Source organism: Brassica napus, chromosome A2 (assembly GCF_020379485.1).
Source record: "Brassica napus cultivar Da-Ae chromosome A2, Da-Ae, whole genome shotgun sequence".
Taxonomy (NCBI): Eukaryota; Viridiplantae; Streptophyta; class Magnoliopsida; order Brassicales; family Brassicaceae; genus Brassica; species Brassica napus.
In genome coordinates, this window is record NC_063435.1 from 22,833,794 (window position 1) to 22,854,303 (window position 20,510).

Genomic DNA, 20,510 nt, shown 5'->3' on the forward strand with positions numbered 1-20,510 from the left:
ATTTCACTACTTACTACTACATAAACCAGAGTTAGTGATACAGAGAGAAGATATAAAAAGAATATATGGCATGCTTTGGGTAAACTCCATTGACCTTGTACTATTCCTCCTTGGTGGCCCTAGGAATTTTATTGAGAACATTAGATTTGAGTACTTCAAGTAACTTGTTCTTCTCTTCTGATACCTCCCTAATGAAATTGTCAATAACCTCTTGAAATTGCAGGTACAAAACTGGAATCGTCATCGCGCAGACCAAGCCTGAAAGGCGTGTTTATTGAAACAATTTTAAGAATAAAAGAGAGAGAATGAGATGACAGGTTGTCCGGTCATTTTGACATTTTCTTACATATATACAAAATTGTAAGGAGGTTTATGTAGCTCCCAACAGTGTCTACGATGGCCACATAAAGGATGGCCTGCATACGTTGAAAGTTTAATAAATTAACAAATGCTTCTTGTATGGAAACTAGAAAAAATAGAGTGGTAAAGAAGATTCACCGAGAGAAAGGTTTTGATGTCTTCCCCATATGCAATCTCGTAAAGCATCAAGAGAAGGCTTTCGATCTTTGAAAATAAGGCTCTAACAGGGGAATCTTCTAGTTTGATTTCTTGGGGAGTGAGAGGTCTCCTATTTGAGATGTTACAGCATGTATATCGTTTAGGTTATAGTGTTATATTTGTTATTAAAAGGGCTAGATCAGATCACCTACGTTAAAAAAGAAGAGTGTGTGTTTAAATACCTAATGAAAAATAGTTGTCCAAACTTGACCCAGAGGAACAAAAGAAGCATCAAGAGTAATAAGATTGAACATAGAAAGGGTACAAATCGAGTCTCCATGATCTCCAGTAGGAACCAGATAAGTGTGGCCATTACAAGTGTGATGCCTGATTTTATCTTGTTTTTCCACACACATAAATCCGCCACTGCAACAACATTTCAAATGCGGTTAATCTAAATGTAAGAAATGAAATTATATTCCCCCTAAAATCAATGTCCGGTCTTACTCATATTTCTAACACTTTTTGAAACTCGGACAGGTCGATTCATATTCAAAGTCCTAGTAAGTAGAAGAGAAGAAAATATTTATTAATTGAGAACGTGTAAGTTATGATGTCACCTGCTCCTTCGCCAACTATTTGATTAACGAGAGACATTGCTTTTTGTTGTGACTTTTAATCTTTGATATTAAGGAGACCTGCAACTGCAATCCCATAAAACATATTCAATGAGGATTATATAAGAAAAATTACCATTTATTCTCTCATGCATGCCGGCTTTCTTTGGCATGCTTTTAAATCTTAATTAAGCTATTATCATCACTAAATATTAATGTAGCTTTTATTAATTGTTCCAAACGCATGGGGATAGTTTTCTCCTATAATTAACATGTTTATCAAACATATAATATTCTATTTTTAACCAGCTAATTCATTTCGTTGTTAGAAAACTAATCTTAAAACTGAAATTACTCATTATATACAAACTACTAAGAGTTTTCTTGGACCATGCGCAGAAATAATAATTTTAAATATAATATTTTTTGCTTAAAAAAAAATAATTTTAAATATAACATTGTTGTATTTAAAAATAATAATTAATTTACACTTGGACATCATTATTTTTATATTTTAACTTCAACGATTTGAAAAAAAAAAATCATATATATATATATATATTCTAAGAAATTTTGGATGTTAGTTTGTTCTAGTTAAAATATGTTAAATTGAGAAAATCAATGTTTAGCTAACCTAATGAACCGGTAAATAAAATTTTAATCATTTGACTATCAAAAAAAAAATTTGATTAGTGTTATTTTAGTTTTGTATTTTTTATGATATATAAGTTGATGTTAAAAACTATATTTGTAAGTATATTTAGATTATTTAATTAATTATATATATATATATATATATTAATTTAGTTGTGATATATGAGTTGTTAATTATTAATATATTTTAATTTTTTTTGACAATATATTTTAATATTCTTGCCAAAATAAATATATATATATATATATTACATTAATGATGATATATGAATTAATAGTTATTGCCATATTTAAAAAACTTTAGAAGAATATAAATTTTTATAAGAAAAAATTTACTATCATAATAAAGTTAGTGGCATGTCACATTTCCTCCAAAGACATACCATATTTTAAAAAAGAATTAAATATAGTGATGACACATATATGTAAATCAGTTCACAAATAATGTCTAGGGTACTTCTGCCTGTAAATATTTTGAAAAAAAACATGGCAATGCTTCAAAACTGTAAACAAGAAACATGCTATACAATTAGATCCGAAATTTATAATCTAAACATGAAATGTATGCCCATACACGTGATAAATACATATATAATCAAAAAAAAAATTTAATGTATAAGTAATCGTAAGCATCGCCAAAAAAGGTAATCATAAGCAACGCCAAAAAAAAACAAAACAGCAAACATAGACTTATACAGACACATAAGTACTCACATCTTGTAAATATCAACTGACTATATTCGTTAATTTGCTGAAATAGCATAGCATGCATATACACAATACCTGTAAAAAATGGATTATATACACAACAATTGCATGCAAAAATCTGACAACTTTGTTGATATTTTTGTTAAAAAAATCTGTTGATATTCATTATTTATTTTGTTATTAGTTTGTAAATAATAGTTTGTTACCTTTCTCAGTTGATTTCTTTCCATTTTAAACTAAAATATGCATCTCTTCATTTCTTATCTACTATATTAAAATATAAGTCACAATTTCTCTCCATGTGTGATTTTTTAAAAATGAACTTTCCTAAAAAAAATCATATTTCATTTATTTCTAATTAACATATTGGAATCATTAAGATATCATATCTTATATAATTGACACATATAACAAATTCACCTATAAAGTTGTCTAATATTTTTAATTATAAAAATCTGCTGATAAAAAATATCTAACAAAATATTATTAAATTTTTTGAATATTTTTATAAAATAAAAAATTATATTTCATTTATTTCTAATTAACATTTTGGCATCATTAAGATATCAAATCTTATATAGTTGTCACATATAACAACTTCACCTATAAAATTGTCCTATTTTTTTAATTATAAAATTTTGTTGACAAAAAAATCTAAAAAATCTTGTTAAAATTTTTAAATATTTTTTATAAAATAATAAAATAATTAATTTATTAATTAGTAGTGTAATATTATTACAAATTAATGTTAGTTGATATTTTATTGTAATAACAAAATTTGTGTGCTATTTTCATAAACTTTCTAATTATAGTATATATTATATTAAAATAAAAAGTACTATATGAATTTAATATAAAAATTATATTAAATTTATAAATGATACTATTTTATTTTAAAAAATCTTTCATTTAAACTATGATTTATCTATACTATTAAAATTGAAGTACACTTTTATAGGTACCCTTTGTTTTTTGAATATATTTACAGGCATACCACTACTCTTTAGTTTAAATATTAATATTTTTTATTCTAACTTAGAACGCGCTAGGCGTTCATCACGCGTTAGATGACTGTATAGCGCCTAGCCATATAGGCGGACGCCTAAACAGGGTCTATACAGATATATACTTTTACACGAAATATAATTATAAGATTAATAAATATGCATTATTTTTGAAAAAAACTTAACATAAACATATTTTAAATCCAATTTTATGTATAAGTATACAGTTTAACATATATAAATAGTTTTAAATTATAAAAATTAAAGCCATTTTAAATTTACAAAGATGATAAATTTAAAATGATTTTGCAACAATTATACTAATATCTACAATCATATAAATACTTAAAATAAGTAAAAGTAATATAAATAATAACATTTTGAAAATATAATAATAATATTAATAGTTTATTTTTTAAAATATTAATGCTTAAAATCCGCCAAGGCGTCTGCGTAGACCGCATAATGTCCGCTTAAACGCTATTATTCGTCCGAATAATATAAATCTGCATAAAACATTGTATAACATAAAAACAGTACAGTTGACTACCGTATAGCGCCTAAACGCTGCATAGGCGGGCACCTAGACCGTATTTTAGAACACTTATTCTAAGTTTCTAACTTAAAACATAATATTCCCTTAATCTAATCTACTACATTACGTTTTGGTATTTTTCTGCTGTTAAATGGAAAGAAAATAAAAGGTAGATTTATTTTTATATATAAAAAGTACTAGGTGTTGTGCCCGTACTAAGAATTCATTAATGCTTTTACACTAGGAGGTCTGGGTTTCGAATCCCAGCAAAAGACGAATTATGAAGATTTATGAAGAAAAACATATAGGAGATCTTCGGCGTGGCGCAAAGAGTACCGTCAGACATGGATCTCATAGGACGGCTCAGGATGATGCAGTCAGGCGTGAATCCTCATAAAGCAGTTAGAATTGTCGGCTATAGAATCGTCTTGTAATATTTCTCATAGTTTGTAATAGCATAATTAACCATCGACAAAAAAAAAAAAAAAAACTTATTCTGTATATTTTTAATCATTTTAGTTTTCTTTGATTTTTATAAAAGGTAGATTTATTTATATATATAAAAAGTATATCTTTGTTGGAAAAGGATCTCTGAGATCAAAGCTCAAGCCTCTTTCTGAGAACTATGTGGTTTATTTTTCACCATTCTCACTTCTTCATTATATCACTCTACATGAGGCATCGTCGGGTGATAATGGGTATTTCATATATACATCTTCTCTGCTCATGTATGTTCTTGATCTCGTGGATACGTTTTCTTTTTGATCAGATTTTGTTTAATTTAATACCAAACGTTTCTCGTTTTCAATCTCAGTTTCGTTGTATGTTGTGTGATTTGGATTGTTATCTATGTGTTGTAAATCTGTAGGAGTGCCGAAGAAATGCAAAGTCTTTTTTTGTCTTTTAGTGAATCACAACGAGTCGAGTTGGCTTTCATAGCGTGATCACTTTGTTGGATTCAAGTGTACAATTTCCTAAGGATCCGATAAAAGAAGCATAGAAAAACTCATCAGTAGCTATAATCCAAAGACGATAGCAGAGAAAGCTCAGAGTGTGTTTTAACTTGACATAAAATATCAAAAATCCAGAAGGAAACACAAAGATCATAGATAATAAGACTGAGATTGAAAAAGAAGACATCTCTAATTCATCCTCCTGATAAGCTCATTAATGAAGTTTTCACGGTTGCCGGCATCACCACCTTCAACGTAGTGATTCCTCTTTTTCTTAAGACCACCGAGTGGTGCCTTGAGCTGGAATGGCCACAGGAAGTTGTTGGCCTCCTTGAAATGAGGTCCTACTGTTAGAATCTCGTGAATCAAATCCTCAGTGCAGATGATCCCATGCTTTCCCAGGGCCTGTTGATCGTTTCAACAATTTTAAAAAATTAATCACTTTACTTCAATCCAGGATAACAATATTCAAAGAAGCTAGGGAGGACCAAAGAGAGAGATATATATAGAACCTGCTCAACGATGGAGTTATCAGTCAAAGCCACCCTCTGGTGGTTAAGCTTTCCGTATCCTCTCTTGTAGATCAATTCCTTAACACTCTTCAAGTTAGGGAATCTGAATTAAAGGAGAGAAATGGTCACTAACTCTGTCCCCAACAGTTCTTAAACATGGCAAAAAAAAAGGATTAGATGTATACCCATAGGTCACATAGGGCTCAACGCGACGAAGCATGTTCATTGTAGCCTTGTTCACTTTCAGAAATACACCATTGAAGATCTGCATTTACATATTCAAAACCAAAGCAATTATTTCAGCATAATGGTAACACAAATAAGAAAAGCTGAAGGTCTTTTTCATGGAAGCTAACATCACAATTGTCAAAAGAACACTAATCTAAGATTAAACAGCAGTTAGCGACAAAGACAGAAGATGAATAAAACGCAGACAAACCTGTCTGAGACGCAAGAGCTGAAGAATCTTCTTTGTCTTTGGGTCAATAGCATTAATACTGCAAAATTCAAGGTAACAAAAGATAAGAAACCAAACATTTAATATCTCTAACGAAATGCTAAAAATCTAACACAAAACATACCCACGAATACGGATGATGAACAAGAGCTTAGCTTCAGGGTCAACATAGAAACCACCTTTAAGCTTGGCCTCACGTTTCAACGAGATCAACTCCTTCTCCTATACAAGAATAACAATGTTCGTTTATTTACACAGAACCAAACCAAAGCTAAGCAAAAGGTTTACCTTCTCGGCGTACTCCTTGGCGTACTGCTCAGCTCTTTTGTAGATAAGCTTCCTGTTGGCGGCGTTCGTCTTCTTGGCAGCTTCAGCGGTTTGTTTCTTCGCGAGAGCCCACTCCTCCTCTCTCTTCCTCTTCTTCAGCACTGACTCTGGAACTACAACCTTCGACTCTGCCATTTTCCCGATTCTTGCAGATCAAACAAAGAGAGGAAGTGCACTGCGGCTACGAGGGACTGTATATATGCCTCTCACTCTCGAAACTAGGGTTAAGCAGAAACTTAATGGGCCTCATAAACCCACCTTACATTTATAATAGGCCCAATGTCCTAATCGGTATTTCGTGCATTGTAAATCTGTATAGTTAAAAAGCCCATGAATATTACTCTCTTTCTTCTTTCCTCTTGGTTAAGAGAAAATTACGTAATGATACTCTAATTAAATTTCCTTAAAACACTCGAACTTTATTGAATACTTGAAATACTTATTTTATTATTTTTAAGATACTAACTTTTAAAATCGTACTCATTAAATATTCAAACTATGTTTATTTTCATCGAAAATTTTCAAATAAAATTTTAAAAAATCATTTAAATTCAAAAATAAAGATAAAAAATTTCTAATTTTATTTTGAGTTTTAAGAATAAAATAAAAGAAATTGTAGATACGCTTATACTTTTTAATTTTAGGTTTATTTTAAATACAAATTTTTATTTAGTTTCTAAAACTTAATAGCAGTTTATTTATTTATTATTCGAAATTATTTTTTCTAAAATTTAAAATTCAGTCAAAATTCAGTCTTTTTTTATTCCTAAAATTTACAATAAAATTAAAATCTGTAACAAAATTTACAACCTTCGACTCTGCCATTTATGGTTCATGCGTATCAATCAAGAAATCAGTTACCTTCCGCAAACGATAGACTAAGTTCACATGCAGAGATCAACACTGATTTATTTCAAGCTTGAATCAAACAATGGAGTTCCAAAGAGCTCAAACTAAAATCCTAGTACACTAAAATCTCCTTTATGAAGAAAGATACTTTAATTAACCACATCTCATGCCGTTGCTTTTCTTAAATGACCAAAATCCAAGTACACTAAAAATTGCTTGTTCATTAATTAATAAATGGGTGGTACCTACTAAATGATTGAAAAGACTTAGTACGTATATCCTTTAATGAAACTGTCCGTAAAATCTAAAATTTGGTAGAATTTTTATAGAACTGAAAAAATTTGGTAAAATTCTAAAGTAAAACTGAAAATAAAACTTGCATGTTATATTGTTATTTGTATAGAATTCTTTTTTAAACATCAAACTTGTGTTCCAAGCACGTACTGCATGCTTATCTTTTATAATGTAGGCATACGTTTTCTGCATGTTCCAGATTTCCAACCGGGTTTAAGATTGGTAGAGCCGAACAGGACATAGAGGTTTAAAAAATTGAAGCCAAATTAAAAAAAAATGATTAAACCGGGATATGATAGATAACCGGATTTCCAATCAGGTTACAAATTGGTTGAGTAGAACCGAGATGACATTTATCTATACTATTATTTATGAAGTGATTTTGCTTAGTTGTCATATTTTCCATAATTTTAGGGAATTTTGGTTATTTATCATGTTTTATTAATTTTTAGCTGAGTCATTAATTCGTTAATTTATATAATATTATTATTTTAAATTAAGTATTAGTAAATGTTAAAAATTTTACAATAAAAAAATAAACAAAAAACAGAAACATATTATAAAAAAATATAATTAGTGTATATCTCAATGCTTCGTTGATGTAATAATGTTATACGTATTTTAATGGTTTATTTTATGAACTTATATTATCAACATAAACATGTTGTTACAGTTTCTATTTTCAATATGTTCTCACAAACATCATTTGTTTCCTTCTTTTATTAAGTTAAAAAAAACAATAGATTAATGAAAAACAATTTTTTGTAAATACTTCATTATATAATTAGTTAAAAATGAATTTTATATTAATAATATTAGATTTATGAGTTATATTAAATAATTTATTATAAACTAATATATTAAAATTTTCAAAATAATTTTTTTTAAAAAAAATAAGATAATTATTGTATATATTGTGTTGTTATCTGGAAATAATATTTTTAAAATTAAGATGTAAACTAATTATAATTAAAATTAATTGAGCAAAAACATTTGAATCTGGATATTTTATAAACTATTTTGAATATGTGAGTGGTTTTAAAAGTTACAATAATAACTATATATATTGATAAAATTTTATATATTATCATACTGATTTTTGAATTAATAAATTATAAACTAATAAGTATTTGTAAGAAAATTATGCCCGCATGTGCGGGCAAAGCACCTAGTATATTAAATAATAGGAGTAGACCAAAAAAAAGGAAAGGAATAATGAAAAAAAAAAAGAGGAGAAACCAAATCGAAAGAAGATGATTTGGTAAGGGAGTAAAAATAAATAAAACTGAATTAAAAAAAAAAGAAGAAGAAGGTTCAAGTTTTAAAATTTAAAACAAAAACAACGGTACAATTTTGGTATGTATATAAAAATTATAAATCGGTACAACATCTTAATTAGAAAAGGATTTTCGCCGGTGAGGAAATAAAAAAGCGATATACCCATCTCAGCGAAAAAGTAAGTTTCTTTATTTCATTTATATGTTTTTAATCCAAAAAACAAAATTTCGTTTCTAATTTTATCTAGTTATGTTTCTTCTCTCTCGCTCTCTGTAGAAATGGTCGTCTGGCGAAGTCTTGAAACTACAAGAGCTAGAGAAAAGATGTTATCCACAGTGGATTTTGGTTGCGAGAACACTTTGCAGACCTGTGTCGAATTGTCAAGAAAAGTTCGAGACTTTGAACCCAAAATCTCAGAGCTGGTGGACTTCTCAGACCAACGTCACAACAGGCAGTTTCAAGAGAGAAGTAAAAGAAAGATTTGTGTTTCTTGTTTCTTGTTATAGAATCTTGATTTATGATAAGACATAATTCAAATGTGGTTTACTTGGGCTCAGAGAGACCAGATGTTCAAACCAGTTTCTGATGGCTACCGTTGCAGCGCCATAGCGGAAGTTTTTTTCTTACAATATTATGATCTTTCTCTGAAGGCAGCATCATGAACTTTATGAATGATTAGACTGAGTATAATTCTCAAAATATTTTGGTTTTGAAGTTTTTCGCTGCCTACAACTCAAAGCTTCTTGAATCAAGTAACTACAGAACCAGACGGCAAGCTATTAAGGTATGGTAAAATTATACGTTAAAAAGGCTACAAACATTGGATGGGTGATTAATCTGATGTACTGTTTTTGTGCAATATGTTAAACAGTTCCTGGGTGAGATATTACTGGATGGATCAAACTCAGTTGTGATGACGAGACATGTGAGCTCAAGGGATAAAGCGACTGGAGTGTTTGAAGAGATTGAGCATGAAGAAGAGAATAACGTGGAGGAAAGAGAGAAATAAAGACGCTGGAAAGTTTATAAGTTGAACACATCAAATTTGACAAATGCATTCGTGACAGACATGGATCCAATTTTACAATTTCATAGTCAGTATTTTGGTTTCGTTCTCGAAACACTGGTTTTTCTTAGTTTTGTTTTCTCGGTTCAAAATATTCTCTTCCAAATGAATGAGAGCCTTCTTTTTATTAAAGTCAAAAGTTATTGATTTCATTTTACTATTTGATAATGTTTGACAGAAAACTGGTTGGTGAACTGAAATTTCACCTCTGTCAATCAAACATGCAAAATTTCAGTCCGTGATCAAACAACACTTCCACTCCCAAGTCCACTACCTGCTGAGACATAAACAGAAGGCTCTAGCTCAATAACATACACCACAAACAACACTAACTAACCAAAATGAAACAAACCATAACATTCTTTTAAAGTAATGACCTTTCCACTTACGATCTGAATTGACTGGCCATATTGACTATTTGATTAAGAACCCTCGGAACAGAGCTCAACCAAGTCAGTTTCTCCTTGTTTCCTTGTCAATGCACTATCATCTCAATGTAATTACTACCACAAAACTTACATTTATTAAACTTACTCACACTATAACTAAAAAAACAAGAATCATATAATATATAAGCTCAACAAAACTACTGGGACAAGTAAAGCAAGAGAGAAAGGAAGCTAACCCGCTTGAGAGCAAGTCTCTGCAACTTGGGAACTTCCTCGTCCAATCTAGCCTTGATCCTGCGGATCTCTGCGTTCATCGCAACAGCAGAAGCTCTGTTCTTCTCCTTGGTTACAATCTCAGCTTTCTGCAAAAAATCGAAAATCACATTATTTTTTTTTTCGATTCTCAAATTCGAACATAGGCAAATCAAATTCTATTCTATGACCCAAAGCACAAAGCTTTTGAATCAGAACATAAAAGAGGGATAATTACCTCGAGAGCGGTCTCAATCTGAGTCTCGAAAGCTCCGTAGAGACGAGCGAAAGCATCGTCGCCGGAGATGTTGGACTCACACTGTTTGTCGACGTCGTACTTCTTACATATCGTGTCAACTCTGGTTAGAATGTCGATCACTGTCATCTTCTCTCTGATTCGAAGACTTCTTACGAAGACGAATGACGGTTTCGTTCGGCTATTGACGGAGAAGTTGAGAAAGAAAGAACAAAGAGAAAAGAAAAGAGAGAAAAGGAAAAAAGGAAAAAATAAGAAAATTTCATGTGCTTACACGTGTTCGAAAAACCCCTTTAAAACGGTTACCAAAATCCTTCTCTAAAGATCTGTAACAGCCTATTGTTTTAGTTTTCATTTAATTAAATCACTTTTTATTTTTAAAAACCCTCTTAAAGTTCCGCGCTAAACATTTGATGTTCTTTTACAATGGGTCATAATGCTATGCTTTTAATACCTGTGATTTTTTAGAAAGAGAAAAATTAATTGCAAAAGAAAATAAAAATAAAAATCTATATATATAAAGTTGTATTTCCTTTCTCTCCCAACGTGTCCACCTGTCCACTTCATTAAACGATATGTTTCATTTATTTGCATACCGTTTGGTTTGTCTAAAGATTGGGCTTAAGTTTTCATTTTCGGCCAGCGACCACCTTGCTTTGCGCTAACCCTAATCTGTGGGGATGAAAAATGTGTGTTCTTCATTACTCTTCATTCAGGGAGATGTGACGATCGAGTGTCCTCCATGTTTCTGTAACAGATCACGTTATGATTTCTACGTCTTTAATCTCATTAATCAGATGCACACTACGAGTTCTTCAGTTTGTTGTTTCCATCGGCGATATCAGGTATAAATGGGTTAGTATGTCTCTGGAAATCGCGATCTCTTCATCTCTCTCACGCTCATCTCTTATAATCAACTGACAGCCGAGCAGATCGCCGAGTTCAAGGAAGCCTTTAGCCTCTTCGACAAAGACGGTGATGGTTCAATTATCTTTCTCAGTTTCTTTTATCCGTAGAATTTTACATTTTCTAAATCTCGCTTTGATCGATGTATTATACATGATAGAACGAGGAATATGTGTCTCTGAGTCGATAATCGCTTCAGATTCGGTCTATTCTGATATGTTGTGTTTGATTTTTGTTTTTTTCTCTTCAGTGACTGTTGTTTTGTTTGGTTGATTTGTTCGCTTGGATCTGAATTTTTTTTTCGTTTCATACATTTTAGTCTTTGAATCTTTATTTGCCTGTAGAAGCGTCAATGTGTTTGCGTGATCAAATGAGACAGAGATCTCAGTGATCTCAGAAACATTAATTGCAAAAGAAAATAAAAAAAAAAATATATATATATATATATATATATAAAGTTGTATTTCCTTCTCTCCCAACGTGTCCACGTAGGACGACACGTCACTAATTTGCCTTCTATCATTGCGACACCTGTCCACTTCATTAAACGATATGTTTCATTTATTTGCATACCGTTTGGTTTGTCTAAAGATTGGGCTTAAGTTTTCGTTTTTGGCCAGCGACCACCTTGCTCTGCGCTAACCCCAATCTGTGGGGATGAAAAATGTGTGTTCTTCGTTACTCTTCATTCAGGGAGACATGACGATCGAGTGTCCTCCATGTTTCTGTAACAGATCACGTTATGATTTCTACATCTTTAATCTCATTAATCAGATGCACACTACGAGTTCTTCAGTTTGTTGTTTCCATCGGCGATATCAGGTATAAATGGGTTAGTATGTCTCTGGAAATCGCGCACTTTATAAATCAGAATGCTTTCACAGGTCGTCGCAAACCGAAAGAGTTGAAAGAGAAATATTCGTTTTTAAGTGAAAAAGTAAGCGTTTCTCTTTTTTTCCTTCCAAAAACAAAACAAATTTTCAAGAGTCTGAAAGTTTCTAATTTGTTATGTTTCTTCTCTCTATCTCTAGCCTTGGTCCTCTCAAGAACTGCTGGAACTCTGAAAACTTCAAAGAAAATGTTTCTCTCAGTAGATAATAATGGCCAGAGCCCTCGATAGACCAGTAGATAGTTGCATTGAAAAGTTCGAGGCTTTGAACCCAAAATCTCAAAGCTGGTCGACTTCTCAGACCAACGTCACAACATGCCGTTTCAAGAGAGAGGTAAAAGAGAGATTCGTGTGTTCTTGTTTCTTGTTATAGAATCTTGACTTATCGTAAAACCTAATTCAAGTGCGGTTTACTTGGGCTCATAGAGACCCGATGTTCAAACCAGTTTCTAATGGCTACGGTTCTGCAAAGAAGTTGGATAGGAGGCTACTGTTGCAAATTACATGACATTCATCAATAATAACAAACTCACATCTTAAAATTTGTTCACCCTTAGATCTCTCTTAACCACCATTTATTAAGTTCAATACATATTTTAATAGATTTTGTAGAGAATCGACCTTGGCTGTTTTTTGTAACAAGTAAATCGACACAACAATATGTTGGGCGAGTTGATATTACGTGTATACGCACACCAAATAACCTAATGTGCACACTACCACAATCGAATGGTATGTCGATGTAGCACTTTAGGATCGAATCCACAGAGACCAACGGTTACACTTTATCTTTATGGGATCAATACTTAGCTAAAAAAATATGGGGGGGTTTTAAGATTTGAGGGTTTCGTCAGAAACAAGTAACAAGATTAATTAAAGTATTCAGATAACTAAAAATGCTAGCCTAGGGTGGGTTGATCGGGTGTTAAACAAGTGTGAGCCAAACAATTATTCAAGTTTAATTAAGAGCAAGTCTAGAACTCGGATCACTCAAGATAGATCAGCCCACTGTCGTGGTGCTTCACCTTTTGTCAATCGATCTCAGTACCTAAACTGTCGTTTGGACTGAGATGCGATGACAAACATTAAGATCAAGTCCGATCTGTTCACAAAACACCCTAACATCTACTTTCGCTGGTTAGGGATGCAATGCTCATTCAAGTTATGTCTAGCAACCTATAACACTTTTGATGAATAGATTAAACCTAGAATCAGGCACTAAGTGGTTAACTTGATGCAAGCCTTAAGAACAACAATGAATGAAGACAATCGATTTATAACTTATTTATGTCAAGCTCACGGATCTAACACCCTAACACCCTAGACTAAGCAAGCTGACTACTCAGCCATGGAGCAAGAAAACACAGAGACAGAGACTGAATAAAACATGTGTAGATAAAATAGAATAAGGGTTCAGGGGGTTCTTCTCTATGGTGAGAGAGATGGAGCCTTCTCCCTTTACAAAGTATCAAATCACAAGTCTCCAACTCTAAGGTCTGGTTTCTTCTCCCAAAAACAGCGTAGAATGATAAAGATAAACAAAAAATATGATATATCAAAGCCACAGGCGGCTGGGAGAGAAAATAGGGATAATTAGGGCAAATCCCGTAATGATTGTAGTTTCCTAAAAAAATCTCTGCCGCTGGAACACTCACTCGGAACAGTCACTCGGGTTGCTCCACTATCCGGAACAATCATCAAAACTGTTCTGCGTGAAAACCACCAAATTGCATTGTTTTCTGCCTCTTTTGTTCCAGCTGATCCATCTCCCATCCAATGCAACTCCAGACCTGTAATGACTCCAAAAGGACTAGGAAGACTCGATAAAGACTTGAAAACCAATTTAAAAGCATATATACAAGATGTATAAAACACCATATATCAATTCCCCCAGACTTAGATCCTTGTTTGTCCTCAAACAATGTCAAGTATCAAGAACAGGGAGAAAGGTTTGAAAGTGTGGGAACTCTCCTATTCTCAGCAACCATACTTTAACCACGAATCTCTGAACCATACAAGCAGTAAAACTAGGACAACACACCCTTACCGGAACCCCACTGACTGCTGTTCAAAAATCGGCTCCATACTCTTCATCTCAAACCTGAAAAAGCAACACTATCGAGACAGAACTCCCTACATTCATTTAAGAGTAGCGTGAGCTTCTCATCACAGGCATTATTCAGGGTAGACAGTCTAGGTGTGGAACAGGCTATTTAATGGTGGAGTTAAGAGTGTTTAGGGGCTACCATTTCATTGAAGAGGATGCAGGATATCACACAAAATAGCAAGAGAGGATAGATCCATTGATGTCCACAGCCTCTACTCGTTTTTGCTCTATCTGGTGCGACTGTTCTGATGACGGAACAGGCAACTGATTGTTCTGCTTTCTACTTTCCTCTACACACTCTTCAATACTTGGTACCAACTTCTTGCTCGACCTTTCCAGTGGCTCCATGTTTCTTTTCTTTCTTCCCCTTCTCCATCACATTAATCTCGTTTTTTTTTTTTTTTTTTTTTTTTTTTTTTTTTTTTGAAGACTGATATGGTGATGTGACGAAGAAGGAGGTAATACATGATTGTTCTGAGTGCCACTAGTGGTTCTGATTTTGCAACCATTCTGGTTCTCCACCCCTGCTCTTGTGCAGTTCATTGGTTACGGAGCAGTTGCTCCCTTAATCTGCTTGTTCTCCTTTCTGACTGAATTTCTGCAGCAGTAACGAGTAGCAGGCTGCGTTGATCCTTTCCTCTCCGACCTTTTTGCACATATCTGCACATATGACACTGAAAAACAAATGCATGAAGGTGGAATAAAGGCTAAGGTGCAGGGTGGGAACTAGCTAAAGATGAGCTAGCCACTCAGGATCAGCAAGATGGATAAAAAGGATAAGAAGTCCTGAGTGTGTTCTCGTTTCCCTGATCTAATGCCCATAACAAGAAGAATTTCAGTCAAGATTAGGTTCAAGTAAGGTGGAGTTAAGTCTACCCAGTGTAACCTGATCGGCTGAGAACCTTCTGGAGAATCAAGTGAGATATGTCAGGGTGTTCCAGGTCCACATGTGTGTCTTTCGCCACTGCTAAGGTCACTGAATAAGATAACTAAAGCACGAGGTGGTTAGTGATCAACACGGAATAAGGTCCTAATTCCCACAAAATTTTGACTGACTCAATAAAAACTGACTCGAATTGACCCAAAAGAAAAACAAAAGAAAGAAACGAGTTAGTAAACGACGAAAACCCTCCCCCAGACTTACTTCACAACGTCCCTGGTGTGAAAATAAATCAGAGAGAAGGTGAAATCAAGAATAAACATTTTTTTTTGTTCGAGATACTTACCTGGCGCGGAGCAGCCTGACAGAGCAAGACGCGGTTGCTCCGGTAAAGGATGCTCTGGAATGAGAGCAGCCAGCTGCTTGCTCCAATCAAGGGTCTCGGATTTTCTGATTTATGACCTGAGACTCAACGAACTAAAAACAAAAATAAGTGAAAAAGAAAATCCTAATGTTAATGACACTCACCAGTGGGTTGCCTCCCACCAAGCGCTTGGTTTAAGTCTCTAGCTTGACTTGGTGACTGGGATCAGTCGGGTTGAGCAGGAGGGCTTGTTCCAAAACAAGCTCCACAATCAGACATGTTCAGCTTCAAAACCCTGCTCAACAACCCTTTCACAGCAGCTTCCCCTTTCTCCTTCAGCTCATGTGTGAGAATAGCTCTGACTTTAGAGAACGGTTTAGAGGTACCTTTGCACTTTACCTCATACTCAATGGAGTTCTCATCACACTTGAGAGGTATCAAAGTCATTGTAGGATCTCCCTTGACCCTTTTCTTCTGGACTTTCTGTTTCACCCTTGAATTCCCTCTGATTTTAGTAAGATCGGTGCATGGATCTTCATCAGATAACAGCCTGCTCTCACCCTTATCACCATGCTCCTTCTCTGGATCAACCTTCAGCTTTTCTACATCAAACACTGAGATGCAAGAGGCGTGTGATGAGGAAGATCTGGTGGGTACAGCCTTGTAGAAAACTTTCTTGTTGATGTTGGAGAAGCAGACTCTCTTGTTGGGCATATCGATGGTTGCTCCAACAGTAGCCATGAATGTCCTTCCAAATATCAAAGGCATCTCATGATCCTTGTTCATCTCAACAACTTGAAACTCAGCAGGAACAACGCATTCCCCTACTTGAACATTAAGGCTGCGGATGGTTCCATATGGGACTGCTCTGGAAGAGTTTGCAAAAGTCAGGGTCAGCTGAGAACGCTCAACATTAGCAATACCCAAATCGTCTACAATAGCCTTTGAGACGAGATTCACACAAGAACCAGAGTCACAAAGAGCGTCCTTGAAGGTTGTTCCTGCGATGGAACATGGGAAAACAAACTTTCCAGGATCATCAACCTTAGGCAATACCTTCAGTGCTGGTGTAGACAGTGCTTTGGTATAGAGGACCTTGATCTCCTCTTGAGTCTCTCTACAGTTTTTAAAGAACTGGAGCAATGGACGAATCTGCAGAGCATCTTCGAATGCAAGTTCTTTAGGAAGCCTTCTCACCATCTTGTTAAAACCTATCAGCTGCTCTTCACTAATGGGATCCATCAGATGTCTAGGTGGAATTGGATAAGGAACCTTGGGAACATAGACTCGAGATGGTGGAGTCTCAGCAGGTTCGCTAGGAGCAGTCACTCCAGAGCTAACAGACTGCTCTGCTCTCTCTTCTGCGCCTGGAGCAGTCTCAGTAAACGGTTGCTCTATTGCATTACAGTGCTCAGTCCTACGATTTTTATCAGTTCTTCCAGGGAGCGTCTCTTGTTGCCTCTTGACACTCTCAGCTGTTTGAGCAAGCTGAACATCGATCTTTCTTATGTGGATCGCAAGATTGTCATACTTGTTATTCAGCTCAGTGAACATGTTGCCCATCCTGGTATCCATTTCTGTGGTTACCTGATTCAACGCCTTGGCCTGAACCTGCTGACCCTGCAACAATTGTTGCATCATCATACCCAGACCCTAATAACGGCAACGGCGCCAATTTGATATTACGTGTATACGCACACCAAATAACCTAATGTGCACACTACCACAATCGAATGGTATGTCGATGTAGCACTTTAGGATCGAATCCACAGAGACCAACGGTTACACTTTATCTTTATGGGATCAATACTTAGCTAAAACAATATGGGGGGGTTTTAAGATTTGAGGGTTTCGTCAGAAACAAGTAACAAGATTAATTAAAGTATTCAGATAACTAAAAATGCTAGCCTAGGGTGGGTTGATCGGGTGTTAAACAAGTGTGAGCCAAACAATTATTCAAGTTTAATTAAGAGCAAGTCTAGAACTCGGATCACTCAAGATAGATCAGCCCACTGTCGTGGTGCTTCACCTTTTGTCAATCGATCTCAGTACCTAAACTGTCGTTTGGACTGAGATGCGATGACAAACATTAAGATCAAGTCCGATCTGTTCACAAAACACCCTAACATCTACTTTCGCTGGTTAGGGATGCAATGCTCATTCAAGTTATGTCTAGCAACCTATAACACTTTTGATGAATAGATTAAACCTAGAATCAGGCACTAAGTGGTTAACTTGATGCAAGCCTTAAGAACAACAATGAATGAAGACAATCGATTTATAACGTATTTATGTCAAGCTCACGGATCTAACACCCTAACACCCTAGACTAAGCAAGCTGACTACTCAGCCATGGAGCAAGAAAACACAGAGACAGAGACTGAATAAAACATGTGTAGATAAAATAGAATAAGGGTTCAGGGGGTTCTTCTCTATGGTGAGAGAGATGGAGCCTTCCCCCTTTACAAAGTATCAAATCACAAGTCTCCAACTCTAAGGTCTGGTTTCTTCTCCCAAAAACAGCGTAGAATGATAAAGATAAACAAAAAATATGATATATCAAAGCCACAGGCGGCTGGGAGAGAAAATAGGGATAATTAGGGCAAATCCCGTAATGATTGTAGTTTCCTAAAAAAATCTCTGCCGCTGGAACACTCACTCGGAACAGTCACTCGGGTTGCTCCACTATCCGGAACAATCATCAAAACTGTTCTGCGTGAAAACCACCAAATTGCATTGTTTTCTGCCTCTTTTGTTCCAGCTGATCCATCTCCCATCCAATGCAACTCCAGACCTGTAATGACTCCAAAAGGACTAGGAAGACTCGATAAAGACTTTAAAACCAATTTAAAAGCATATATACAAGATGTATAAAACACCATATATCACGAGTCCTCTCCAAACCGGAGACAAACTCTATATCACTATGAATCGAAAACGTTACAAGCTTCGTACTAGTTGCGTGTTCTATGCTTTAGAGAGTTTTATGTTTCTGTGTCTCACAACTTTGAGTAGAGACCTCTATTTATACTAGACCTAATCATGTTAATCCTTGTTGTATAAGGAATAACATATATCATAAAGCTATAAGGAATACTTAGACTTAACCCACATTCTTTATGTCTTGTTTCAGGTCTAAAACCGAAGCCCATAAGCAGCCCACCAGATGGCCCAAGAGACACAAGCCTCACATTCTCCACCTTGACTCTTTGGCCTCACTCATCGACTTCTCCGTCTCTCTCTCTCTCTCTCCTTTGGCGACCAGAAGCTTCGACGAGCTCACCGCTTCGTCTTCTCGGACGATCGTCTGTTCCTCGACGCCGTCGTCACCGGAGATGCATGCTTCTCTCCGATCCTTGCTTCTCTCTATCTCGCCTTTGCTGTAATCTCTCTCTCCTTCGATTCCCCGTGACCAAGACAAGATCCCGACTTCACCGCCGCTCGTCTTCACCGGCGATTGCTCCCACCGCCTTTGAAATCTCAGGTTCTGTTCGTTCTTCTTCTGTCTGTTTCCTTAGACATTTGAACAAACCCTAACCTTTTGATTTCAATTTCCAGCTCGTGTCTTGATGAATCTGTTGTAGCTTTGTGATTATCAAGTGACAAGGTCACTCCAATTCTCCTCACGCTACCTTTTTGAAACTGAACCATAACTTGTCAAAGACCAAAAAAAAGGTAACTCCTTTTGTTTTGACTTCCTTAAGAACGTGTCTCAAGCTCACTTTGAAACCTGTAATGAAAGATTCCTTTTGCTGAATTATTAAAACATATCTCCTTGTTTTAACGTTTACAGCTCATGGTCATGGTGTTGACGTCTCTTCACCATCGTTACTTCCGTTAGGTAATCAAATAGAATTGTTGCTTCAATTCTTTTAAGAGCTTTTGAACTTGTGAATAAATAACTTTTGTTCACAACTGTGTTGCAGTCGTTTCCTTGCTACAACCCCACGTCTTCAGGTTGAGCTTCTGATTCTTCTCTTTACAATGATTTTTTTTTCAACTTCTTTTGAAGCTTAACCTCTGCATAAAAAATTCTTTGACTAGTATTCCCTGAATAATTTTTGCAGATTCCTTGCATAGACAGCTCCTGTCTACACCCATCATTCTTCAAAGGTAATCTTCTACACTCAAGTTCATCTTCTTCTCGAACTTTATAATAACCCTGTCGAATCCATCAGTTTACTTTTCCTGAAACTGATATTTTCTTTTGTGGCTTTTCCGCGAGGTGATCAACTCGACAGCATTGTCACCTGCAGCCATGCGAGACCTTCTAAGGCAGAACCTTGAGGATCTCCAAGCATGTCTCGAACTTCTGTCCAGGTACACACTTAGTTAGAAAATCTGCAGGGTTGATAGATGTGTGAATCTTGTGAACCGTAACATCGCCAGCCTCAATTACGTCTCTCATAAAGTGTAGTCTAGTATCTATATGCTTAGTCCTTTCATGGAATCCTCCATTCTTAGCTAAGTGTATAGCACTCTGTGAATCTGAAAACACTCTCACATCATCTTGCTTGAATCCCAATTCACTAACAAACCCCTTAAGCCATAATGCTTCTTTAAAAGCTTCGGCTAATGCCATGTATTCTGATTCTGTCGTTGATAGTGCGACAATATGTTGGAGACCTGATCTCCAGCTTATTGTGTTGCCTCCGACTTGAAACACATATCCTGTCACGGATCTTCTTCTGTCCAAATCGGTTGCGTAGTCTGCG

At 34.9% G+C, this 20,510-nt stretch overlaps 3 protein-coding genes and 1 long non-coding RNA gene across 9 annotated transcripts; 1 reads left to right on the top strand and 3 right to left on the bottom strand.

The window, feature by feature from the left end:
- Positions 1-96: 96 nt before the first annotated feature.
- Positions 97-1,840, bottom strand: LOC106417886 (reticulon-like protein B15). Its single transcript, XM_013858610.3, has 5 exons — positions 1,119-1,840; positions 741-924; positions 499-628; positions 347-416; positions 97-258 (listed from the first exon to the last, which is right to left on the bottom strand). The coding sequence occupies exons 1-5, from the start codon at positions 1,153-1,155 to the stop codon at positions 101-103; spliced, it is 579 nt and encodes a 192-aa protein (XP_013714064.1). The 5' UTR covers positions 1,156-1,840; the 3' UTR covers positions 97-100.
- Positions 1,841-5,007: 3,167 nt separating this feature from the next.
- Positions 5,008-6,487, bottom strand: LOC106388681 (60S ribosomal protein L7-2). Its single transcript, XM_013828814.3, has 6 exons — positions 6,227-6,487; positions 6,063-6,160; positions 5,921-5,978; positions 5,667-5,746; positions 5,482-5,584; positions 5,008-5,374 (listed from the first exon to the last, which is right to left on the bottom strand). The coding sequence occupies exons 1-6, from the start codon at positions 6,398-6,400 to the stop codon at positions 5,159-5,161; spliced, it is 729 nt and encodes a 242-aa protein (XP_013684268.1). The 5' UTR covers positions 6,401-6,487; the 3' UTR covers positions 5,008-5,158.
- Positions 6,488-9,854: 3,367 nt separating this feature from the next.
- Positions 9,855-11,957, bottom strand: LOC106417895 (syntaxin-71-like). Of its 6 annotated transcripts, none has more exons than XM_022688146.2 (4): positions 10,632-11,957; positions 10,378-10,503; positions 10,142-10,235; positions 9,855-10,029 (listed from the first exon to the last, which is right to left on the bottom strand). In XM_022688146.2, exons 1-3 carry the CDS (start codon positions 10,776-10,778, stop codon positions 10,206-10,208), a joined length of 303 nt encoding a protein of 100 aa, XP_022543867.2. In that variant the 5' UTR covers positions 10,779-11,957; the 3' UTR covers positions 9,855-10,029; positions 10,142-10,205. The 6 variants fall into 6 exon arrangements, with proteins under 6 accessions (XP_022543867.2, XP_022543866.2, XP_022543868.2 ...); XM_022688145.2 differs by having other exon boundaries at positions 9,855-10,026; positions 10,130-10,235; XM_022688147.2 differs by having other exon boundaries at positions 9,855-10,026; positions 10,632-11,956.
- Positions 11,958-18,670: 6,713 nt separating this feature from the next.
- On the top strand, positions 18,671-19,467 carry LOC125587751. Its single transcript, XR_007324093.1, has 3 exons — positions 18,671-18,752; positions 18,929-19,279; positions 19,354-19,467. It is a non-coding gene; the product is annotated as an uncharacterized LOC125587751 (long non-coding RNA).
- Positions 19,468-20,510: the final 1,043 nt, after the last annotated feature.